Below are 21,803 nucleotides of genomic sequence, written 5' to 3'. Positions count from 1 at the left end.
TAGATGCTCTCGTATCTTGGATGCCCAGGGTCAGCCTCGCGTCTTCAAGCCGAAGGACCGCGACGAGATGGTGCACAAGGTGATCGAGCCGATGGCGTGCGACGGGCTGAGGACCATCTGCGTGGCCTACAGGGACTTTCCCGCCGAGGCCGGAGAGCCAGACTGGGACATCGAGAACGACATCCTGAACGAGCTCACCTGCATCGCCGTGGTCGGCATCGAGGACCCCGTCAGACCTGAGGTACGGAACACGGTTAACCACGCTCACGCACACATCCTGTACTCAACACCCGATGTTGGTTTATGTTCATTAGGAATGTATGTGATTAGTCGACTGAACAATTAAAACATCGGCACCAGAAATAGTCAGTTATTATTAGTTATTAATTATTATCTCTCTCGCAGTGAGTCATAGTCGGACTGGAAACCCGACTAGTCGAATAGTCTAAATATAGTCTAATGAAATCGGACAGTTTCAGTCACATAGGTAATAGTCAATGTGGATTTTAAAATCAGTCAAAGAAATCACCTGGTAGAGCACATACCACTCAGGCTCAGCCTTTACCGCAGCGGCCCCGGGTTCGAATCCAGATACGATATGAAACAGACATGAGCGCGGTTACGTTTCCCTTGAGTCGATGATATTGCTCAGTAAGTGCAACAGAGCCTCCCAATAAAGGAGGCGGTTTGAGCTGTTTAGTAAACTCCTGCTGAACAAAGATAATAGAAACCAGCAGAAATGTGACATCTCGGACTGCTGGACCGCTTCCATCTCTCCTAGTATTAATTATGTGGTACGTTTTTAGCCTCATTTGTCCCTTAATTTTTGCTTTATTTGATCTCTCCTCACTTACTGAAATTAATCAGGCCCAGTTTCCCAAAAGCATCTTAAGACTAAAATGATCTTAGCCCACGGACCTACAATCAAACTAAGATTATCTTGAGCAACGATCCACAAAAGCCGCCTTTTAAGGAGGTTTTTTATCACACAGACACACCCGTTAGAAATCAGTCAGTTTGTCCTTGGATCGCCTCACAGTTATGGGGAGGGGTGTGCTGTGGTACGCCATGAACTTTGGACAAGTGGACAGAATTACTGGATTTTCTCTGATGCAGTAAACACTAGAAAATAAGACCAGAAGCAATAGATAGACAGACCGTAAATGTAATCTAATAACTCCAGAAAGTGGATTCAGTGTGAAGCGAACCACTTTCATCATTCATCAGAGAAACATTTCTTTATGATCTGTTATTTACCCTTTTAACCCGCATCATGCATCATATCATATTCACCGAGAGGAGGGGGGGGGGTCTTTATCTATTCAACAAGAAACACATTTTAATTATCCATCGGTGTCATTCTATTTTCTCACATGTGAAGCTGAAAATCCCACTGCGTCCACAGAAACTATATTTTGATGTGAGAAATATTAACATAATTTCCACTTTCCTTGAAAAATTTCTAAGAAGACTACAGAGCTGTCAACCCCTGCAGACTGACAGCTGATCCATCTCGTCAAAGACTGACGGTGCTTCAGATGACTGTTCAGAGGAAGGAGGCTAAGGCTAAAGACGGGACTAAGACACAAGAAAAGAAAATGCGAGAGAAATGAGGACACAATGAAGACAAATCAGGATCACGGCTCTACAGGCTCTGAATTTCCACACTGGAAGTCAGAGTGAAAAATCCGCTGTCATGGCCTCCTCCAGGCTGCATCCCACCGCCGCCGTGTATTCGGCTTTTTGTCTCGACCCCATGAATCATATAAATAAGGATAATGGTGCACAGTGTCATACAGTCTCTCCTCAAAGATATTCATGATGTTGCACTCAGTTGTTGTGACAGAAGTAGTTTCGTTAATTTGACAAACGGCAGTAAGGGTCCGCAGCTCAGTGTGGCTGTGGCGTCCTTTACCTGCAGTATTACGTCGGCTTCGGTGTGGTGTCGGTACGTCTACAGTATAACAATCAGTGTTTCCGGTCTGCGGCTGTTTTCACTGATACAAAAATGAGTTCAGCTTACTGCTAAAATGTCCTGCGTGCACTGCGGGAATTCAGCAGAGTCACCGAGGCTCAGTTTATTCCATCATGACAGAACAAAGAGAAAAACGGACAGTGTGACTGATCTGTCAGGCGGCTCGTGATTATATTATAATATTTGTGTTATAAGGGAAAAAGCTTGCAACATTCAGTGCTGTGTGACAGTGTCGAGATAAATGAACACTTTTTCCTAACATGAAGACTGAGGTGAGTCCTGCTCAGGTGCGTCGGATTCAGAAGCTCTGAAGTGTTAAATGAAGCCTGTAATGAAGCTCAGAAAGCATCAGTGCTGCTGCCTGCTGCTTTAATGTCAGCGCACAAAGATCACAGACAGGATGGAAATAACTGGAGAGCAGCAGGAGAGTCGGCAGCTCATCGTTTATCTCTACACGACCTGTGATGGACACAAGACTCATCTGAATATTTTAGCTATTCTTTCTGTTCAGGCTTCTGAAACATGTTGCATGTCACTGTGACCTGACTGTCTCGTCTGCGCCGTAAATTTATATGGAACAAATCCCACTATCAAAGAGCTGAACCCTCGTATAACCACTTGCAATTAGTGGTTAGTTCCTTCACGAAAAGGGCGGAGCATACTGACATCATACAAACACTGGTCAAATTCCCGTGATGACCCAGTTTAACTATTCAGTAAAGCAAATCAGTGAATCACGACGACTAAACTACTCGGCTTCTCCCATCACTAACCGTTGCTGCGCCCCGCAGCTTTCTGTTCTCTCTGTTTTATTCTTTGCAGTGATAACTGTGGCAGATTTACAGTAAAAATTCATAGTGGTTTTTTTTTTTTTTTTTTAAACAACAGATCCTTGATTTCAGACACAAGTCAACAAAAGCCGCTTCCCATTTTCAGCCAGCGACCATCTCGCAAAAAAAACTAAGGCTACAGTGAACATGTCCCAGGCCAGAAGCCCATTTCCTCAACAGTTAATTATTGATGTAGAAGACATGAAACTAAACTCCTATACAAGAGAAAAGCCTTTCATTTTATTATTCATATATTATTCATATCATTGAGCAATGAGGATGCAATACTAGTGTAGCTTGGGTAGTAATGTTGAAGGACTGAACTGATCACGTTCACCTTAATCCAGTTCTAGTATTCTCCAGGAGCGACTCACCATAATCTTTAAAGTGACGGATGGATCAGGAACAAGAAGCTGGAGATTTTCTCTGTGCTCCCGGAGTTGTTACGTCTTTGCTCGTCTTTCAGGTTTCATGTTGTTTGAATCTTGCACGTTTGTTTTTTCTGACACTCTTTCAGGTACCTGAGGCTATTTCTAAGTGCCAGCGTGCAGGCATCACCGTACGCATGGTTACTGGAGATAACATTAACACAGCCCGCGCCATTGCAACCAAGTGTGGCATCCTGCTGCCCGGGGAGGATTTCCTGTGTATGGAGGGCAAAGAGTTCAACCAGCAGATCAGAAACGACAAGGGAGAGGTGAGACGGCTACGGAAATGTTTCACTGCGGTTTATTGTGGCCTACAACTGTGTAATTAAAAATGAACCTAAAGCTGTGTGAAGCTCTGAAAACAGGCTGCGTCCAAAATTCACAGCAACTTGAGCATTGATGTGATTTTGGCTGATCGAGTCCTTGAGCATAACCTGTGAACAAACACATCCAGCAGTGCTTCCACATCCTGCAGACACGGAGTCCAGCTGTGGCGGCAGCTGTGTTGAAGCTTAGTTTGATCGTAGTGTGGAAGCTACACTATTAACTTTAAAAACAGGTTGCACCATGCAAGTTAGATACAATGTAGAATTAAGATACAGATTCCCACCTGATGGGAGCCACTTCTCATCAGCTGCTGTCATGGAAACAATGAGAAAATGGGAGGGACTAAGGATATAAGAATAATTTTCTGTCAAACTACATCATTTGTGATTTTCTGCAGCATTCAGTTGAATAAAGACTTGGTTTCTTTGTAGCATGAAGTCGTTCAGGTGTTTCCTTCTGCAGAATCTTTTACACCAAGATGAACATTTCACAGACTTTTGTTGACGTCGTTTTGATTTATGACCATATTCAAGATGTGATGCAGCCAAACTCACCTTAGGAAAGAAAATAGTCCGAGATCCGATAAATGATGGTTGAATTGTTAACGAGGTGTCGGACAAACACGTTGTATCATATATGAGCTAATTCACACAAACCATTTTTAATGTTTCACTTTTCCAGGTGGAACAAGAGCGTCTGGACAAAGTTTGGCCCAAGCTGCGCGTTCTGGCTCGTTCCTCACCGACAGACAAACACACTCTGGTCAAAGGTGGGTTTGTTCTCGCAGGGATTCAGTATTATATTGTAGGATGTATGTTGTATATTGGTTAGCAAAAATAAATGCAGTTTTAAACCAGATCTCATGTCGGTTGAAAATGAACAGAAGGAGAGAATTTGAAATATTGACACGCTCATTGAGATGGAGAATTGTTTCTTTGTTCCACTCTGTTGATCAGGCATCATTGACAGCACGGTGGGTGAAACCCGACAGGTGGTGGCAGTGACGGGAGACGGCACCAACGACGGGCCCGCCCTCAAAAAAGCTGATGTTGGCTTTGCCATGGTAACCACTTTTTTTTTCTTTTTTTTCTGTCATCTTTGTTCGCCAGCTCTTCACTGCTTCACTCATCTGCTGCTTCAGTTAGCTCTGCCTCATTACCAGAAGAAAAAAGTCCTTAAGTTAATTACATTTCTAACGCAGCCATGAAATATGTATTTTCTCTAAACATCATCCACAGTAACGTCTGAGCGTAATGCCATGGAATTATTAAGATAGCTGTAAAATGGAATAATAAATCAATAAATGTTGAGCCCGGATGCATCAGGGAGAATTAATCTGTCTTTTTTATATTTTTAGCTCATGCATTATGTATTATATACAGTAAATAATGTCTTTCAGTGATTTTGCATGTTTTATCTTCGCCATTTTATTTGACAGTGGAAACATTACAGTCACCCACAGCATGATGGGAACTGTAGTGTCAGAAACTCAAAACATACAAACAAACACATACATTACAAATGATGCCTGGTGAGTCGTATCTTGAGTTGACTCACATAAGTATTATATGATATGAGACTAGAGACTGGGATTAAGGGGCTTCTGGGGTCTGTTGGTTCAAGGTCCTAAATTCAGTTGTGAACCAAGAAGCAGCAAGTGATTCACCTGAGGAACAGAGACAGAGAGCGACTGAAACCTGAAGCAACGTTTGTATCAATGAATGTGAATGAATCAGATGCTGATGATTAAAGATTCACAGCGAGGAGTTTCTCTCAGCTGACATCGCAGCACCAAGAGCTGCACTGAAAGTGATCAACTGAATATTTAAGCGGATACTTACCGATAAAAATGGCCCGTGGATGCGCTCAGTAACATCAGCTGAGCTTTGTGTGTTGCTGTAACCTTTATTTACTGAGGAAAAGTCATCTGAACACCAGTGTCTCCTGCAGGCTGCCGAGCAGCTGCTGAGCTGTCAAACAGCTCCCTGACAGTACTCACTGTTCCTAAACACATCACGAACACACTCTGGGGACTCAAACCCGTGACCTTCTAGATACTAATGTGTCCCATTTGGAATCTTTTCAGTTTGCAGCAAGTGTCCCAGTTCAATTATCACCTGTTCAGCTGGAAAACAGAGCGATTCACCTCCATCTGTTTGGGAGAGTCTGACTCTGCAGAGAGACACAGCTACTCAGATCACAGCTTCTTCATGGTTACGTGGTTACTGTTAACATGAGACTAATTCTCCTGTTTTATTTTCACCACCGTGTCGTTTGACTGGGTTTAAAATATTCTACACTTCAGCTGTATTTCCCTCTACACCAGGGACGTCAAACTGAAATCACCTGAGTGTCGCTGGCTGAGTTGTTCTCTCCTAAAACACTGGGATGGGAGAAAAAAAATCCAGTATTTGTCAGTAGTAAATTCCAAGTATATCACCTGTGGAGCTGAGCAGCTGGTCTTCCCTCCTCCTCTCCCTTGTATCTGTCATACTGTGGTGGAGGTTCAGTAGGATAATGGTGCTGAAGCAGGAGCTCTCCCCTGCAGATGCGACTGACAGTCCTATTAAACCTTCTTTAAGGTTTAGAAAGAGACAGGTGTCAGGTGTCTCAGCTGCTGGTTCCCAATCTTTTTGGCTTCTCACTTCTGTTACTACTACAGTGAAGCAAGTGTTCCCATCTCAGATTGAGGAAATGTTATAATTATTTCTTCCTTTTTTTGTGTATATATGTTTCTTCTTTCCTATCCCACTGATCATCTCATGACCCCTCAGATTTAGCTTGGGGCTGCTTTTAGCGGATCCCATCCATCACGATGGGAACCACAGTTTGCTAAATTTTAGATGTGAAGTAAGAAAACCTTTGCTAGAAATTAAATAATGACTCTATGGTGTGGTACAGTAGTTTCAGACCTCTGCTTTAAACCCACGAAGAGAGAGTCCAGTGAGAGTTAACAGAACACTCAGTGATTGTGGTCCTGAAAGGAAGAATAACTGAGACGGAGACTTTGAGAAAACAACGGCGACTAACAAAGAAAACTGACATCGCTGTTAAATTGAAAATAGAGAAATGATGATGATGTAGCCTGAAGTGTCATTTAGCTCAAATCTGCAGCACAGATGAGGTTGATGAGGCAATGACAGGACTGAACTCAGTAGCAGCCTGTCTGGTCTTCATGTCTGATTTATTCCATGTGCCATAAGTAGAAAAGGGTCAAATGAATATTTGATTTGGTAGATCAGCTCATCCTCCAATCAAATAACTAATATCATCATTGTTTTTTTTTTTCTTGTAGCCAGAGTATTTGAGCTTTTGAACAGCAGACACTGGTTGATACTGAAGCTCATGCTCTGATTTCTCCATTTAGATTCATCTAGAAATAAAATGCAGCATGTTGTTAGTTATAGGATAAGTCTAGTGCAGTTTTCTTATTGTCTACACATTATTGTCTGTCTTATTGTCTGTGGCACTCAGCCCCAATTTCCTGAAACAGATCATGTCCCTCTGTTTCCTCACAGGGAATTGCCGGCACAGATGTTGCGAAGGAAGCGTCTGACATCATATTAACTGACGACAACTTCACAAGCATCGTCAAGGCCGTGATGTGGGGGAGGAACGTCTATGACAGTATCTCTAAATTCCTGCAATTCCAACTGACTGTCAACGTGGTGGCTGTGATCGTGGCGTTCACCGGCGCCTGCATCACACAGGTAGGCTGCAGGCTCCATGCATGTGTGGTCACTGCTCATCGCAGCTGCTCAGACGCACCAGGACGTTCATGTACATTGTATCAAAACATCATATCACATGAAGCGGTTTATCATAGACACAGTTATGTCATGGGATATCAACCTACAGACAAGGCTGCGTCGTGGCTGCGTCGCGTGATCTAGAGATTTGGCCTCTGGCCTATTTGAGTACAAACATATTTTTTACAAAACAATTTTAGCAGTGACATTTAAGTGAGGTTGTCTGTCATAAATAAAACAGAAAGTAATTAATAATGAAGAGAAATCAAACGTCCCAGTAACCTGCAAACTCTGTAGAGAGATGCTGCAGCAACAGAGACACGGGGGGTGAACACACACACACACACACACACACACACACACACACACACACACGTACTTCTCTGCAGCAGCTCAGCACCGCCAGCTGCTGTTGTTGTCATTGTGTGTGTGTGTGTGTGTGTGTGTGTGTGTGTCATCATGGAAAACAGTGGTCCTAGAGACACCTACTGTAGCAGGAAGCACCTCTGAGGCAGTTTTCGGTGCTTTGGCAGGTGTTTACATGTCTGTCCGTCTGTGGACAGATTTTCAGTGTGACCTTCACAGGTGTGTGGCTGATTTCACAATGAAGGCCGAGTTTGAAGATGGGTGTGGTCTGACCCGTGGCTACTGGCTGGAGTGCAAGATGGTGTCTAGTTGTTTATTAAATTCATTTTAAACAATGTTTTAACTCTCTAAATAGTACTACACATTTTAGTTCATCCACAACGTTGCTCCCTAGGTTCACCTCTTTCATTGAAATGGATTTATTTTCTTTATTTATGACCAGATACCTTGAAACCTTGAATCAGGCTGAGCATCACTGACTCAGGACAGACTCACTGTGACTTTAGACTCTTTACGTTTTTAGAGACAAAAAATACTTGCTATTTCTTTGACATCAGCAAGTCCATAATATCTTGCTCCATATTATTCTTTCCAAGGAAGAGTTGCTTTAGTTTGATTGTTGAACCTGAGCTGAAGCTTGTGTTTTGATGGGTTGATTTAGTTTTGCAGCTTGTTGTTGTGTTTGATGCATCTGCTCTCACGCTCTGTAAACATCTGTAAACATCTGTAAATCTCTGTCACCATATCCACAGAAACAATAAGAAAAAGCTAATAATCTGTGACTTTGTTGTGGCCGTCTGGCTGCTGTGAGGAGGCGAGGCGACCGTGTCACATTTTTTTGTTTCATAATGTGTCTCTAATCATGAAAGTGAACTCCTGACACAATAAAAAAAAAAAAAAAGTAACTTGCGACTGTGTATTAATTGAAAGGCTCACAGCTGGCAGGACCGATAACTAACTCGTCTACAGAGCGGAGAACAGAAAGTAGGCTAAGATACAGCCTGAAACCATGGCAACACGACACCATCATAATCCTGAAATATACCAGGGACTCAGCAGGTCTGTGGTCTCTGTGCTTTGTTTATGCTCACTGATCATTCAGGTCACTGAGATGTTGATACCAATGATTAGAGGATGGCAAACTGATTTATGTCCTTATTGTTTATACAGAGGATGGTGTGTGTGTGTGTGTGTGTGTGTGTGTGTGTGTGTGTCCTGCATTTACATGCATTTGAATCTTAAGAATAGGATAATAAGTGTAGAATATATATATATATATATAGAGATATAGATATATATAGATATATATAAGAAGGCAGAGCAGCCGGTTTTCCCCTCGCCTCCAAATCTTTCAACAGCTAATATGGAGGATATAACAGCAATATCAGCTTCAGAACAATATTAACAGGACTGAACAACATGTAATTATGGTAAAGCACTAGGATGTGTAATATAACTGAACAAGGACAGAAAGGTTACAGCTGTTCCAGCGCGTATCAATTAAGTCCAGCAGTGACCAATTAGTCAGAATCACATGTACATGCCCAGTACACTTTGTTAACGGCCTGTTTTCCAGAATAACGATGCGCAAAGCCGAGTCGTGACTCGTCACAACTCTGTGTCACATACAGAGTATGGGAAGGATAAACTGGGCCACATTTGTTTTTGGCAGCAGAAACTTTCTCCTCTGCTCACTGTGCCACGAGATTGTTAATTAGTGACTGGTGGTTTACACGCCTGCACATGCCCAGCCTCCGCAACAAGTCAGACCTGACGCCTTTCAGCAGGATCAGTCTAACAAGTGATAGATTGTGAGGCAAATGTTTATTGTTTAGACCGATCCTGACAACACACTGCTGTTATGCTACAAATCGAAACAAAATGGAGATGTGTTATTGGTTGTTGATGATCATTTCCTATTATTTTTTTCTATATTCCCTTCTGTAAATTAAATGTCTGACCTCTTCCTCCTCCTCCTCTTCCTCCTCCTCCTGCAGGATTCCCCTTTGAAGGCCGTCCAGATGCTCTGGGTGAACCTCATCATGGACACTCTGGCGTCTCTCGCTCTGGCCACCGAGCCGCCCACCGAGTCTCTGCTGCTACGTAAACCCTACGGCCGCGACAAGCCGCTCATCTCTAGGACCATGATGAAGAACATCCTGGGCCACGCCGTGTACCAGCTCGTCATCATCTTCACCCTGCTCTTCGCTGGTGAGTTAAACCGACGTTCACAAGGAAAAAAATTGTTTTCTGACCAAAAGAAAAAAATCAATTTATTTTGCGGATCTTCTCCTGCGTTGTTTCTCAGGTGAGAAGTTTTTTGACATCGACAGTGGCCGCAACACTCCCCTGCACTCGCCGCCATCAGAACACTACACCATCGTGTTCAACGTGTTTGTCATGATGCAGCTCTTCAATGAAATCAATGCCAGGAAGATCCACGGAGAGAGGAACGTGTTCGAGGGCATCTACAGGAACCCCATCTTCTGCAGCGTGGTACTGGGCACCTTCGCCCTGCAGGTAACTCGCCATCATCATCACCATCATCAGAGGAACAAGATAAATCATGTTTAGGAGACACAGACAATACCTGTTTGGAGGAACAAGTTGCTGGTTAACATCACCGGACTTTCACTTTAGGACTGCTCCACCAGAGTTCACACAGCTAACACGTCCCGTATCTCTCCTCCTGCTCAGATCGTCATCGTTCAGTTCGGAGGGAAGCCGTTCTCCTGCACGGCTTTGACCATTGACCAGTGGCTGTGGTGTGTGTTCATCGGTGTGGGAGAGCTGCTGTGGGGACAGGTGAGACCAGAGCCAGATCTACAGGTGCCTTTAGTCTCATCAAACAGCATCAGAACTGAGCATGATGTGTCAGTGTGAGCTCCGAGAATGAACAACAAGTACTGAGAGGATGAAGAGGTGGATACATTGAGCTTTGTGGCAGCAAACTGTTGCCTGTCACACTCGCGCTGCTGCAGCGTTGCCATCACGACCATCTCCATGGTAATGAGCTCAGCACATGAAAGCAGCGCGACTCTTGTTTACGAGCGCCGGGCGAAAAACAAACCCAGCGTGTCAGTCCCTCTGTGGATAGACACAAGCACACGCCATCGCATGTGAGATGCTGTTAACATGAACACTCTCATACACAAGGAAAGTTCAGTTGTAAGAAGCCTGATGAGTTCAGCTGAAGGGTAGAGACAGAAAGATGCTGACAGAAACAAACTGATCTCAGGTCTGTGAGTTATTTCAGAGGTAAATTGCCTTTTGTTTCTTCTAGAGAGAGAGAGAGAGAGAGAGAGAGAGAGAGAGGGGGGACAGATGTATAAAAAACTGATGTGCAGCTGTAGCTGGAGGCTGGGTCTGTCTCCCTTCTGCCTTTTTAATTGAATAATGAACAAACAACACGTCAAAAACATTACAACAAAGCAGGTGACACAATATGATAGAAATTCAGTACACCTTCACATCTGATGTTGATGTGATTAATAGTATGAATGCAAATAGATAAAATACATTTTACGTGATTTACACACAAAAATAATCAAAATATTTTCACTAGTTCTTGTAAAGCTTTAGCACAACTTTAAGAAATGTTTGTTAATAGTGAGAATTTTGTAATGAAACAATTATTGACTTTAGAATTTCAGTAATAAAATTCAACGAACTGTCATCAGTTTTATTAGAAATTAAGTTGTCAAACTTCCACTTTATGAAAGGAAAAACTTTGTTCATGATATTGATCTCTGCTGTTTAAAGGGGCATTCCTGAAATGTAATGTAACACAGACAGATTAAAATAATGACTGAAACAGCAGAGTGCAAGATATTCTGCTCAAACGCCCAAAACTCCTACATTTCCCATGAAGCAACTAGATACAAACCAGCAAAACCATGAATAGCTTATATCATAAATATATACAGTGGGGTCCAGAAGTCTGAAAGCACTTTCTCGTTCACTTACATGCTGTCATTTGTTGTAGCATTAGAAATGTGATTTATCAGTTTTTGAGGCAGCCCTCTGAACCCCCCACCCAAATAAAAACCCGTTAACAAACCTATTTTTCCGTCACACTCAGCTGATCTCGGCCATCCCAACTCACCACCTGAAGTTCCTGAAGGAGGCGGGTCACGGCATCACGAAGGAGGAGATCCACGAGGAGGAGCTGACGGAGGGCGCCGACGAGATCGACCACGCCGAGATGGAGCTGAGGAGAGGCCAGATCCTCTGGTTCAGAGGCCTGAACCGCATCCAGACGCAGGTACGACGGCTTCGGCCTCGCCGCCACACTCCCGTCACACCGCCACGGCTAACTTTATCGCTAACTCTGCTTTTTGTTTTAAGGTTTTTCTGATATCAAGTTTATATATTTAGTGATATCAAGATGGTGTTTATGAAGATTATCACATGACTGTTCTGTCAGAGCTGCAGGAAACATCAGTTACCGTGGTAACACAGGACTCAGGAAGAAAACAGTTTGTTTTGATCAGTTGTTTTGTGAATTATTGTTTAAAAATCTAAAGCTGTTGAGGTGAATTTCTCTTCTGTCGTTTGCAAATCAAAAAGAAAATCCAAATCCAGCGGCTCCTCTTCCTCCTCGCCAAACAGCCGCTGAATCAGAGACGAACTGTCCCACCAGAGACGTTGTGTTTCATCAAGACAATCAGAAAACGCTTCATTCACTCCAAACGTTTCTGACAGTTTACATGAGCTGCAGTTCATTTTAGTCAAATCAGATTCAAACTGGAGTTCGCAGTAAGAAGAGAGTGGCGCTAATTAGCTCTGGGCTAATTTGGTTTGTGATTTTATGAAACAATTAGTCAAGCGCAGAGACAATGGTCGAGAGAAAAATGAACACACATAATCTTCATACATAGGCCTCAGTAGACGAGTTCATGCGTCTGAAAACTAGAGGCAGCGGTTGAATGAAAACTTTAATGTGAATGGATTTTGCTGTACTGTGCTAATTTTAACTCTTTAACGTTTCCATGGAGAGCTACTCCACTCTGACCTGTCTGAGGTCAGACGTCAAGTGGAGCCCAACAACTTTATATATTTACATTTTGGTTCAGGTGATCAGAGTCGTAGATAAAAGCAGCAGCTGATGGCAAAAACTGTCTTCTACATTTCTTGTTGGAAAGGCTTTAAAACCCAGAGGAGTGTGCGGAGGTAAAACTGGAAATTTAGCAGACACACACACACACACACACACACACACACACACACACACACACACTGTAGCTGTTGTCCACTTAATTTCACACTCTGCTGCTGAGCTCCAGCACAGAACCACTTCATTAAAATACAGAAATTAAAGACGGTAACCAGCGTGGGACTAAACACTTTGCATATCGGATATTTTCATTAGTCACTAACTATGTTTCCATCCTGCTGTTTCTATGCACATTTTCAATCCGTGAGCGTAAACACAGTAAATTCTGAAATGAGTTGAAAGGTTTAAAGAGTTTTTACACTTGGCTGAAGTGGAAAAGTTGGTGTATCGATAAAAGCAAAACGCTTAGGGGTTTAAGACGAACAAAATCATCAGATCTTTGTAAAGCGATGAGGAGTTAATACCTGAAACATATTTCCATCATGTTCTTGACATGGTTTTCCAAACGACACCTGGCTGGAGAACTGGCGCCACCAACTGTTTATCTCAATGAACCAAACAATTAGTCAAATAAAATTATATATTAAAATTTGCATTAAATTCAGATGGAAACCTGACGAGTGTCGGTGGTAAACAGCTGCACCAGTGACTCATCTCACAGTCGAGGACTTCCTCCTACCTTCCACCTACAAGATGGATCAACACTCGCTGAGCATCACAATGTCCACAGGCAGTCCCATTCAGTCCCTGTGGGCTTCATTAGCCTCTATGCTAACACCCACCTGTAGTAACAGCAGCCAACGCTCTGCTTCCACACATTCACACACACACACACACACACACACACACACACACACACACACACACACACATACTCAGAGAGGTCATGTGTCTTCCTCTCAGCAGTGGACTATCTTCAGCTTATTGTGGCTGGAGGGTAAAGACATCTGAATTAATAATGACATATATCTTCTTCTTTGTTGTCTTGAGTTTTTCAGTTTGACCTTCACACTTTTTTCTGAAAAGCCTCAAAGACTCAAACTAACAGACATAACATCAAGCTTTTCATGTGTTTTAATATTCAGATGTTTCCTCTCCAGTAAACAACCAGCTGTATCTGTTCTTTCTTTTCGTTCCTGCAATAATCACGTTGTGTCATGAACTTTTCAACAAGTCAAACCGTTCTTGATCTTGGACACGGTCGTTGAGAAAAACCATCTTTAATAGCTGGATGCGAAATCTAAATCTGAACATCTACAATTCCATGACTACGTGACAAAGTCCATCTGCCGGTTAAGATCATGCGATATGATCGAAAGCTCGAGAAAAGCTACTAAATGTGCGGACAGGTGCGTGATGACAACCTTCACCTGGCCTCCATGAAGCAGCGGAGCGTCGTGACAGAGGGAAGCGAAACAAAGCTCTCGTCCTCTTCAGTCTCTCCACCATCAGACATGCTGTAGAGAAAAGAGGAAGCTCTCTCTTTTCTCTTCATGCCTGTGTATCTGTAATATCAGTCTGTCATCCTCCGGGGATGGGAGGATGAGGGGATGGAGGGGGAGGCAACGAAAGGCTGCAAGCTAATTAGGTTCTTATCTTTCCCTGCTCCTCTTCCTGTCCTCCTCCTCTCTAATCCTGGTGGGCAGCGTTGTGCCGCTCAACGCCTCGACAGTCAAACACAGTGGGGGAATAATTGGTACAAGCAGCAGCACTCACTGCTGAAACTTTATCAGTCATTCCAAGTGACACATTTTCTCCTCTTTCTCCTGTCTGCACTCCTTCTCTCTCAAAGTGCTTTTAGCCTGATTCAAAAGCTCTTTATTCATTGTTGTTTCTTCTTTCATCCCTTCGTTCTATCGGAGCTTCTTCTGGATTTTCACATTTTGTCTTTCGCTAACTAAATGACAGCTTTCTCTTTCAAACTTTGCTCCTCTTCTCCTCACTCCTAAAACCTCTCCTCCATCCTGATCTCTCCATCATCCTCTTCTTCCTTTTGTTTCTGTCTCATGTTCTTCTTCCTCTCTCCGTCCTCTTTTGTCAGCTCGATGATATTTTCTCTCTGCTGTAGAACAGATCGCCTGTGTTTATCTCATTGGAAGATGGGATAAAAAAAGATGATATTTTTTCGGTAAATGGGTTAAAATGTGTCGAGAAAAACCAGTGCAATAATCCTTTCAAAAGAAATCAGAATCTCTCTGTAATTATTTCATATTTCTTCTCTCTGCCACAAACAAAAGCTAATGAGTACATTTGCTTTCTCAAGCTGCCAGTCAAAAAGCTGCAGACGAGCCCCTCAGTAGAGCCCGTGGAGCTGCATCGCTTCAGGAGACTCCAGCTTCAATGTGCACTGAAGGGTTCAATACCAACCTTACAATCGTGCAAAGACACATTTAAGCCTCTGCAGCAAAAACGTGCTGAGGTTTGACACCCCGTCAAAGAGAAGACGGTTTCGGTTGAGCTGATCCTCTTCTTAAACGTTTGGTTGACCATTTGTGTTTGGAGAAGCAAAGCTAAAGGCAGCAGTGCCCACACCTATGTCGTCATCACAGGTGCACATCAACTCCTCGGACACCTTTCCATTAACGCTAGTCAGTAGAACAACACCAGTTTTATCACATTCACTCTCCGGACAGGCTCGTCCCAGCTACTGCACCCGGACCTCCTCTTCTGTCTGTCCGGTGTTTGTTGCACTGTAGACATGAAACTTAAAACCATAAACACAAACTTTAGTTCGCAGCATCTTTAAAACTTTCTCTAACCTCTCCAGAAGTCTTTCCTATCTCCTTGTTTCCTCTCTCCTGTCCTGTCTCCTTGCTCTGTCTCTGTCTCTGCTGTCTAACGGTGTGTTGTGGCTGTCCTTCCTTCAGATGGATGTGGTCTATACCTTCCAGACAGGCCAGGCGGCGGTGCCAGGTGCCCTGCGCCGCCAGCCGTCCGTCGTCAGCCAGCACAATGACGCCACTGCCGCCAAAACTCTCTCTAGCCCCACCCACGTAGGACTTAGCTCCTCCTCTTCTCTCACCAACTCGGCCGGGGCTCCACCCCCTGCCGCTGCTGCTTCTTCCTCTACTGCAGGCAGTGAGTCGGTGACCGGAGGCCAGCTAACACCACGCTTCACGCGGCTGGACTCTGTCTCTTTTTCTCTGTTTGAGCTGCATGAAACACTGAACGCTGCATGACTCACCCACTAAGTCCATCAGCAGGTGTCTGCACGTCCTCCACTAGTCTGACGAATCTCAAAGATTATCTGAGCTGTTATTATTAATAACTGACTGAGAAAACGTGATAGTAGCATGACTCCTGACAGGAACATAGGACAGAAACTAAACTGGATGTGGTTAGCCTAGCTTAGCATGAAGACTGTAGGGAGGGGGAAAATACAGCACATCTACCTACACGACTAAAGCTCACCAATTAAAAACTAATATTGTATCTTATTTAATCCATACACAGACAGAAATATAAAAACCTATTGTTTTAGGAAATTACTGAGCCTTTTTATAAATGAGGTATTTTGACATCTTCAGTAGAGATGCATGGGACTGGGGCTGTGTGTCGTACATGGGACACGGGAGACAGTTAGAAAAATATAGAATATATTCAGCTTAACCATCTAAAAACTCTGGAGCTTGCAGACAACCTGATCTGTGTTTCCATCTCTTACTCGGTTTCCACGTGCTTCCTGCTTCACCTTCCTCTGCTGCAGCTTTTTCTCCATCTCGATATCTCTGGGTTTTTAATTCTTGTCATCAGCCCCCTCTCAGCCTGCTGCCGCTCCTCCTGCATGTTGTGGACGTGCAGCCATGAACCCTGATGCGACTTGCTGCCTGACGAGTCGATGACAGATAACAACTGTTGGCACACGTGGCCAATGAGAAGAGAAGGAAGCTGTGAATCCTTCTTATTCGTGACAGAGAAAAAAAAATCCCTGTCCTATTTTCTTTGTTGTTTTTTTTTTCTCTCTCTCACTCTTTTCCTCGGAGGCGACAGCCTGGGCACCAAGATAATTTTATGGGTTAATCCTGAGCAGGGTTAAATCTGTCAGGCTCAGCAAGTCTCTCATGGTTTAACAGCCAAGAGCTTTTTAACTTGTGTGTGTGTGTGTGTGTGTGTGTGTGTGTGTGTGTGTGTGTGTGTGTGTGTGTGTGTGTGTGTGTGAGAGACTGTGACTGTTGCATGTAAAGCTGCAGTGCTCAGCCTGCAGCTCTCCTGTGGTTCAGTAATAGAGAGCTTTGAACTGCAGGGTTATTAATTATAATGAAGAGTGTCTGCTGGTGCGTATAAATCAGTGTGATCAGCTGCAGCCTCTGTGGATTCATCACAGAGGCTGTGACTTTAGGCAGCGAGAAGAGAGCAGCTAGAGGACAAAATGATTCTGGCTCTGAATGTGATTATAAATACTTTACAGTGTGCATGTGTTTGTTGTTTTTCCCAAGTGAGTGTGTGTGTTGTTTACTGGGACAGGAGATTGTTTAGAGGGTCGGTACCCAGACCTAGTGTTTGCTGGGTGTTCATTGCATTGTGGGGACTCGTGTTCCCTCTGATCAGTCAGACTATGATATGAAATACAGGTCCTAACTTCACTTTCTACAAAATCGGACTCTGCAGTTTTTGGTTCTTTTGTTTGGTTTTGATATTCATTTCTTTTGGTGCCAAAAAGCTTTGACGTTCATGTTCATTGCGTTAATCACAAACCTGATTGCACATGAGGACTTGTGTCCCCTCTTAGGACAGCGCCGTCCATCCTTGCAACCCTGTGGACCTCCCGAGGTAGATCTAGATCTAGGCATGCCAGTTGTTTATTATATTTATACACATTTATTTACTCATTGAAATGTCATTAATTGCAGATTTGTTGGTGAATCAACAAAGACAGGTCCAGCATTATTTGATAATCTTGTGGCCCTGTCATGTAGAGGGTCTCCACTATAATAACGTGTGTGAAAGTGTTTAACACGCAATTAATACATTAATACATTTCAAAGAAAAAAAGAAAACACCCCTTCCACATGCTTGAGAGTACTCTGGGTCTGGGTGTGTTTTTCCTGGGTTCTCAAACCCAATCAAGGGAAATCTTTATACTATCATTTCTTAGACAATAGTGTGTTTACAGCTTTCTGGAAACAGTTTGGGGAAAGCCCTTTCCTGTTTCAACATAACAATGTCCCCGAGCGCAAAGTCAGATCCATTAAGAAATTGTTTTTTCACAGTTTGTTGTGTAAGAATTTAACTGGCCTGCGCAGAACCCTGACCTCAGCCCCACCCGACACATTCGGGATGAGTTGGAACGGCGACTGTGAGCCAGAACTTATCACCCAGCATCAGTGTTGGACCGCACTGATGCTCTTGTGGCTGAGCATGGAGCAAATCCCTGCAGCCGGGTTCAGAGATGTGGCGGAAAGCCTGGAACCAGAAGAGTGAGAGTTGTTGTGGCATATTGTCGGACTCAGTGTATCAGTGTGGAATTTAAATATTAAAATTTGGGATTATAAATATAAAATGGGATTGTAAAAGTCAGTCAGTGTACAGGATGTAACCCCCACCACAGATTAAAAAAAAAAGTGTGTGTGTATATGTGTGTGCGCGTGTGTGAAAAGTGTATGTGTGTGTATTATAGCGGTTGTGTTTCGACGCCACTCCACATTCAGCCGCCTCTTTGTGGATCTTTTGTTGCAGCTGCCTCCAACATCACATTGACCTTTTTTTCTTTTTTTTTTTTTGACCTTTTGTGTTGATGTGTTGTGAATATCTTTCAGTTTTCCCACCATGTTCACATCCAGCCAACCTCTGTTTCACTTGTCCACGTTGTGTTTCGTGGTTTTGCACCTCCCTGCCCAGATTCAGACACACCAGCCACCGCGTGTCCCATCAGTCCCTGCTGCCTGTTTGACATCACGCCTTGTGTCTGCTCCCCTGCTCGTCCTCTGACTTGCCTTTTCTTGTTCTGTTTCAGATTAAGGTGGTCAACGCGTTCCGTAGCTCCCTGTACGAGGGGCTGGAGAGCCCAGAGTCCCGTAGCTCCATCCACAGCTTCATGGCCCATCCCGAGTTCGTCCCCCTGTCCGAGGAGGAGGCTCGCATCCCCCCCATCGAGGAGACCGGAGATGAGATCGACCCCCTCCCCAGTGCCTCCTCTGGGGCGAGGGGAGGAGGAGAGCCACCCAGCGTCTTCCCCCACAGCCGCGAGTCATCCATCTGAGCTGCTCCTCCTCCCTCCTCCTCCTCATTCTTCCTCATCAACATCCTATGTGTCATTCCACCAACTGAACTGTCGCACTGAGGGGGGAAGTCATCACTCTGCTCATCCCCTCATTCTGCACGCACACATGCTTCACATCGTCTTCGCGCCCCCCCCCCCTCTCAATTATTCCTGCCACGTTGTGTTTTTCATACTGACTGTGGCGTTGTTCTGCCTGTAAGTTTGGAAGGCCTGTTCTTTTGTCCATCCGTGTATATTTTTTACTTGATAATCCTTTTGAAAAGCTTTTAAACCATTTTGGGTTCGATCCTTGTGGGACTCGCAGCAGCATGTCTTTGTTCTGTACTCGCTTCATTCCTGCGTAACGTTCTCAAAAACAGCACCGAACTTTTCAAAGAGTGCAGTGATTCTCATGTACATACGCTTCCGCTCTTCTACACAGCTAACAGCCGGGTTTGGTGATCAGAAGATTTTTAGGCAAATGCAAAAATGTAACCTTTTTTTTGTTTGTTTTCTTTTGTTTTCTTTCTTTTTTTTTTTTTTTTAGATGTTTAGCAATTATGTTTTTAAAACCTCTAACGAATGTTAATTGATAGTTGATTCAAACTCCTGAGAATGTCTTGTGAGTGTGACACTACAGTCTTCAAGGTTCAACTGTTTAAAAAAAAAAAATGTTCTTCCCTTTATCGTGTCTGTATGTGTTGGTTTTTCTTTTTAGCTGCTGTGTTGCATGTGGAAAGACAGAATGTTTACTACTCAAAAATATCGAACATAGCGGCGTCCAGAGAGGGCTCGCTTTCTGCTCAGTGGGAGTCTGACCTCATCTCATGCAGCGGTTCTCTCAGACCCTCCCCCGGTACACCCACAGTGTCGATAGGAAACAGGAGCGTGGCTCGTACTCGCCCTCTAGTAGGATGCATGTTATGTTTCATTCGTGTTGAGTCGCATGAAAACTTAGGAATGAATATTTGGGATTCTGTTTAGACAACCATCTGTGTGTGTTGGTGTGCAGCAGCGCCTGCTCGGAGCGCCGTGAACTTCCTGTGTGTAGGACTGAACATCATGTTACCGCAACAGGACTGAGACAGACTCATCAATACTCAGCAAACACAGAGGAAACTGTAGCAGGGCTGTTAGAGCCCTGTTGTACTTGACAGCAGAGCAGTCGGTGTCTGCGTACAGTCCATGTGCTCCTAGATTTTGCAGATCATGACTAAGGGGTTCACCCATAAATACCCATGCAGGTCTGTGAGGTCCTAGAGCCCCTCCCTGCTCAGACCGGCCCTCTCCTCACTGGGCGACTGTGCACTGAACTAGGTTAACAGATACACTGACAGATACAGATACATTTCGTCCCTCCTGACAGGCTCTTGTTAGAAAAGACCCACCCTGTTGAAGTGTGGCAACCAATCAGAATTGACACATTCCAACCTTCGACCATGACATTGTGATTTTTGTGACATTGGGACCACGCTAACCACTGCCCCCGCCATGCGCCACCACTCGTCTAGGACAGGGTAGCCCCAACCCAGCTCGTCTTCCCCCCCAGTAACGTCCTTCCCGTCCAGAAGTGTCTCCAGACCAGGTGGAATGTAATAATCCCTGCAGTGTCTTCTAACAGCAGCCGGGCGTGTCCTCCCAGATGTGCGTGCGCAGAACACGTCCACAAGGGGGCGCCCTGATCGGGCGGTAAACCGCATCAGCGCAAAGGAGCAGCAGGTCTCCTCCGAGCTCTTCCTGCATGTCTGAGCTCCTCACCCTGCCTGCAAGGCTGAGCCCAGACGCTCTGCAGAGGAAAACTCATTTCAGCTGCCTGTATCCGCAATCTCAGAGGCTGTAGGTGAGGTTACAGGTCAGTTCTGTACACTGTCCTCATTACTGCAGAAACTCAAGCTTACCCCTGCTGTTGAATTTCAATGAGTCGGATTGATGTCAAAGCCTAACAGGAGCTTTTCTTCTTCTGTTATTATCCTCGAGATTCTCGACTTCTCCGCACATCTCTGTACATTCTCGGGATTAACAAGTTTTCACTAAAGTTTGCAAGTTTGTTCAGCCTAGATCAAGTTCACATCTCACAAGTCCCCACCCACCTCTCAAATTTGATCCATGTTGAGTCTGAATGTGCAGCAACACAGGAAGGACCATAGTATCGATGAGTCTATTTGTGTCAGTGCAGGTGTGTTCAGTTTAACAGACAGGAAGTGAATGTCTCTCTGAACGGGGTCTGGACTGTCGGTCTGTGTTGAAGACAAATCTTAGTTCCACTTCTGATTTCTGTTTCCCTTGTTTGTCAGATTTTATGAGCAGAGAATAAATCAGCTGTCAGTGACATCCCGCAGCCAGCAGCAGAGGAGGTGTTCGGTCATCATCATCCCTCTCTTGCTCTGCTGTGTTTGATTAACAGACGTCAGTGTGTGGCGGCCACGCTGAGGTTTTACGTAGAGATAAATCCACTGTGTGTCCCTGCTGCCGCTCAGCCCTTCCTGCCTGCCGTTGTCCGCAGATTACTGTCTTAAAAGAAGAAGGAATCATCCTCCAATCAGAAGCAGCGATGTGTCTAATCCCCTCTCTTAGTCTGACTAGCAGCCATCAACCGATCTATGAACTAGGACACGTTATTGAAGTAATGTGCTACTACTGCCATATTTCCAACTTTTTGTCATGACTAGGTTCTTCCTCTCCCCTCTGATGAGCTTTTTCTATGTAACTCAGAGCCATATTTTATAGGTTGTCTGTATTGTTTTTTATCTCATTGTTATTGAGGTTTCCTTTGGACTTTCTCACCCTTGAAACCGCCCCATCCCCCACCCCAC

General features: G+C 44.2%; 1 protein-coding gene across 3 annotated transcripts in view; it reads left to right on the top strand.

The window, feature by feature from the left end:
• The window catches only part of LOC111662300 (plasma membrane calcium-transporting ATPase 1-like), an 82,502-nt gene extending 62,826 nt beyond the window's left edge, over positions 1 to 19,676 (top strand). For all 3 annotated transcript variants that reach the window (XM_023416108.2, XM_087176568.1, XM_087176569.1), the window contains 10 exons: positions 4 to 241; positions 3,323 to 3,502; positions 4,242 to 4,329; positions 4,517 to 4,623; positions 7,079 to 7,270; positions 9,673 to 9,886; positions 9,984 to 10,195; positions 10,373 to 10,480; positions 11,757 to 11,939; positions 18,745 to 19,676. In XM_023416108.2, the coding sequence (XP_023271876.1) occupies positions 4 to 241; positions 3,323 to 3,502; positions 4,242 to 4,329; positions 4,517 to 4,623; positions 7,079 to 7,270; positions 9,673 to 9,886; positions 9,984 to 10,195; positions 10,373 to 10,480; positions 11,757 to 11,939; positions 18,745 to 18,990 (1,768 nt within the window). In that variant the 3' untranslated portion in view covers positions 18,991 to 19,676. The remainder of the gene's footprint in view (positions 1 to 3; positions 242 to 3,322; positions 3,503 to 4,241; positions 4,330 to 4,516; positions 4,624 to 7,078; positions 7,271 to 9,672; positions 9,887 to 9,983; positions 10,196 to 10,372; positions 10,481 to 11,756; positions 11,940 to 18,744) is intronic.
• Positions 19,677 to 21,803: the final 2,127 nt, after the last annotated feature.

Source organism: Seriola lalandi, unplaced genomic scaffold (assembly GCF_002814215.2).
Source record: "Seriola lalandi dorsalis isolate HSWRI2012SDOR001 ecotype SW California unplaced genomic scaffold, Sedor1 jcf7180002054561, whole genome shotgun sequence".
NCBI lineage: Eukaryota > Metazoa > Chordata > Actinopteri > Carangiformes > Carangidae > Seriola > Seriola lalandi.
Note: the sequence above shows the minus strand (reverse complement) of the source record. Positions and strands in the feature narration are given on the sequence as shown.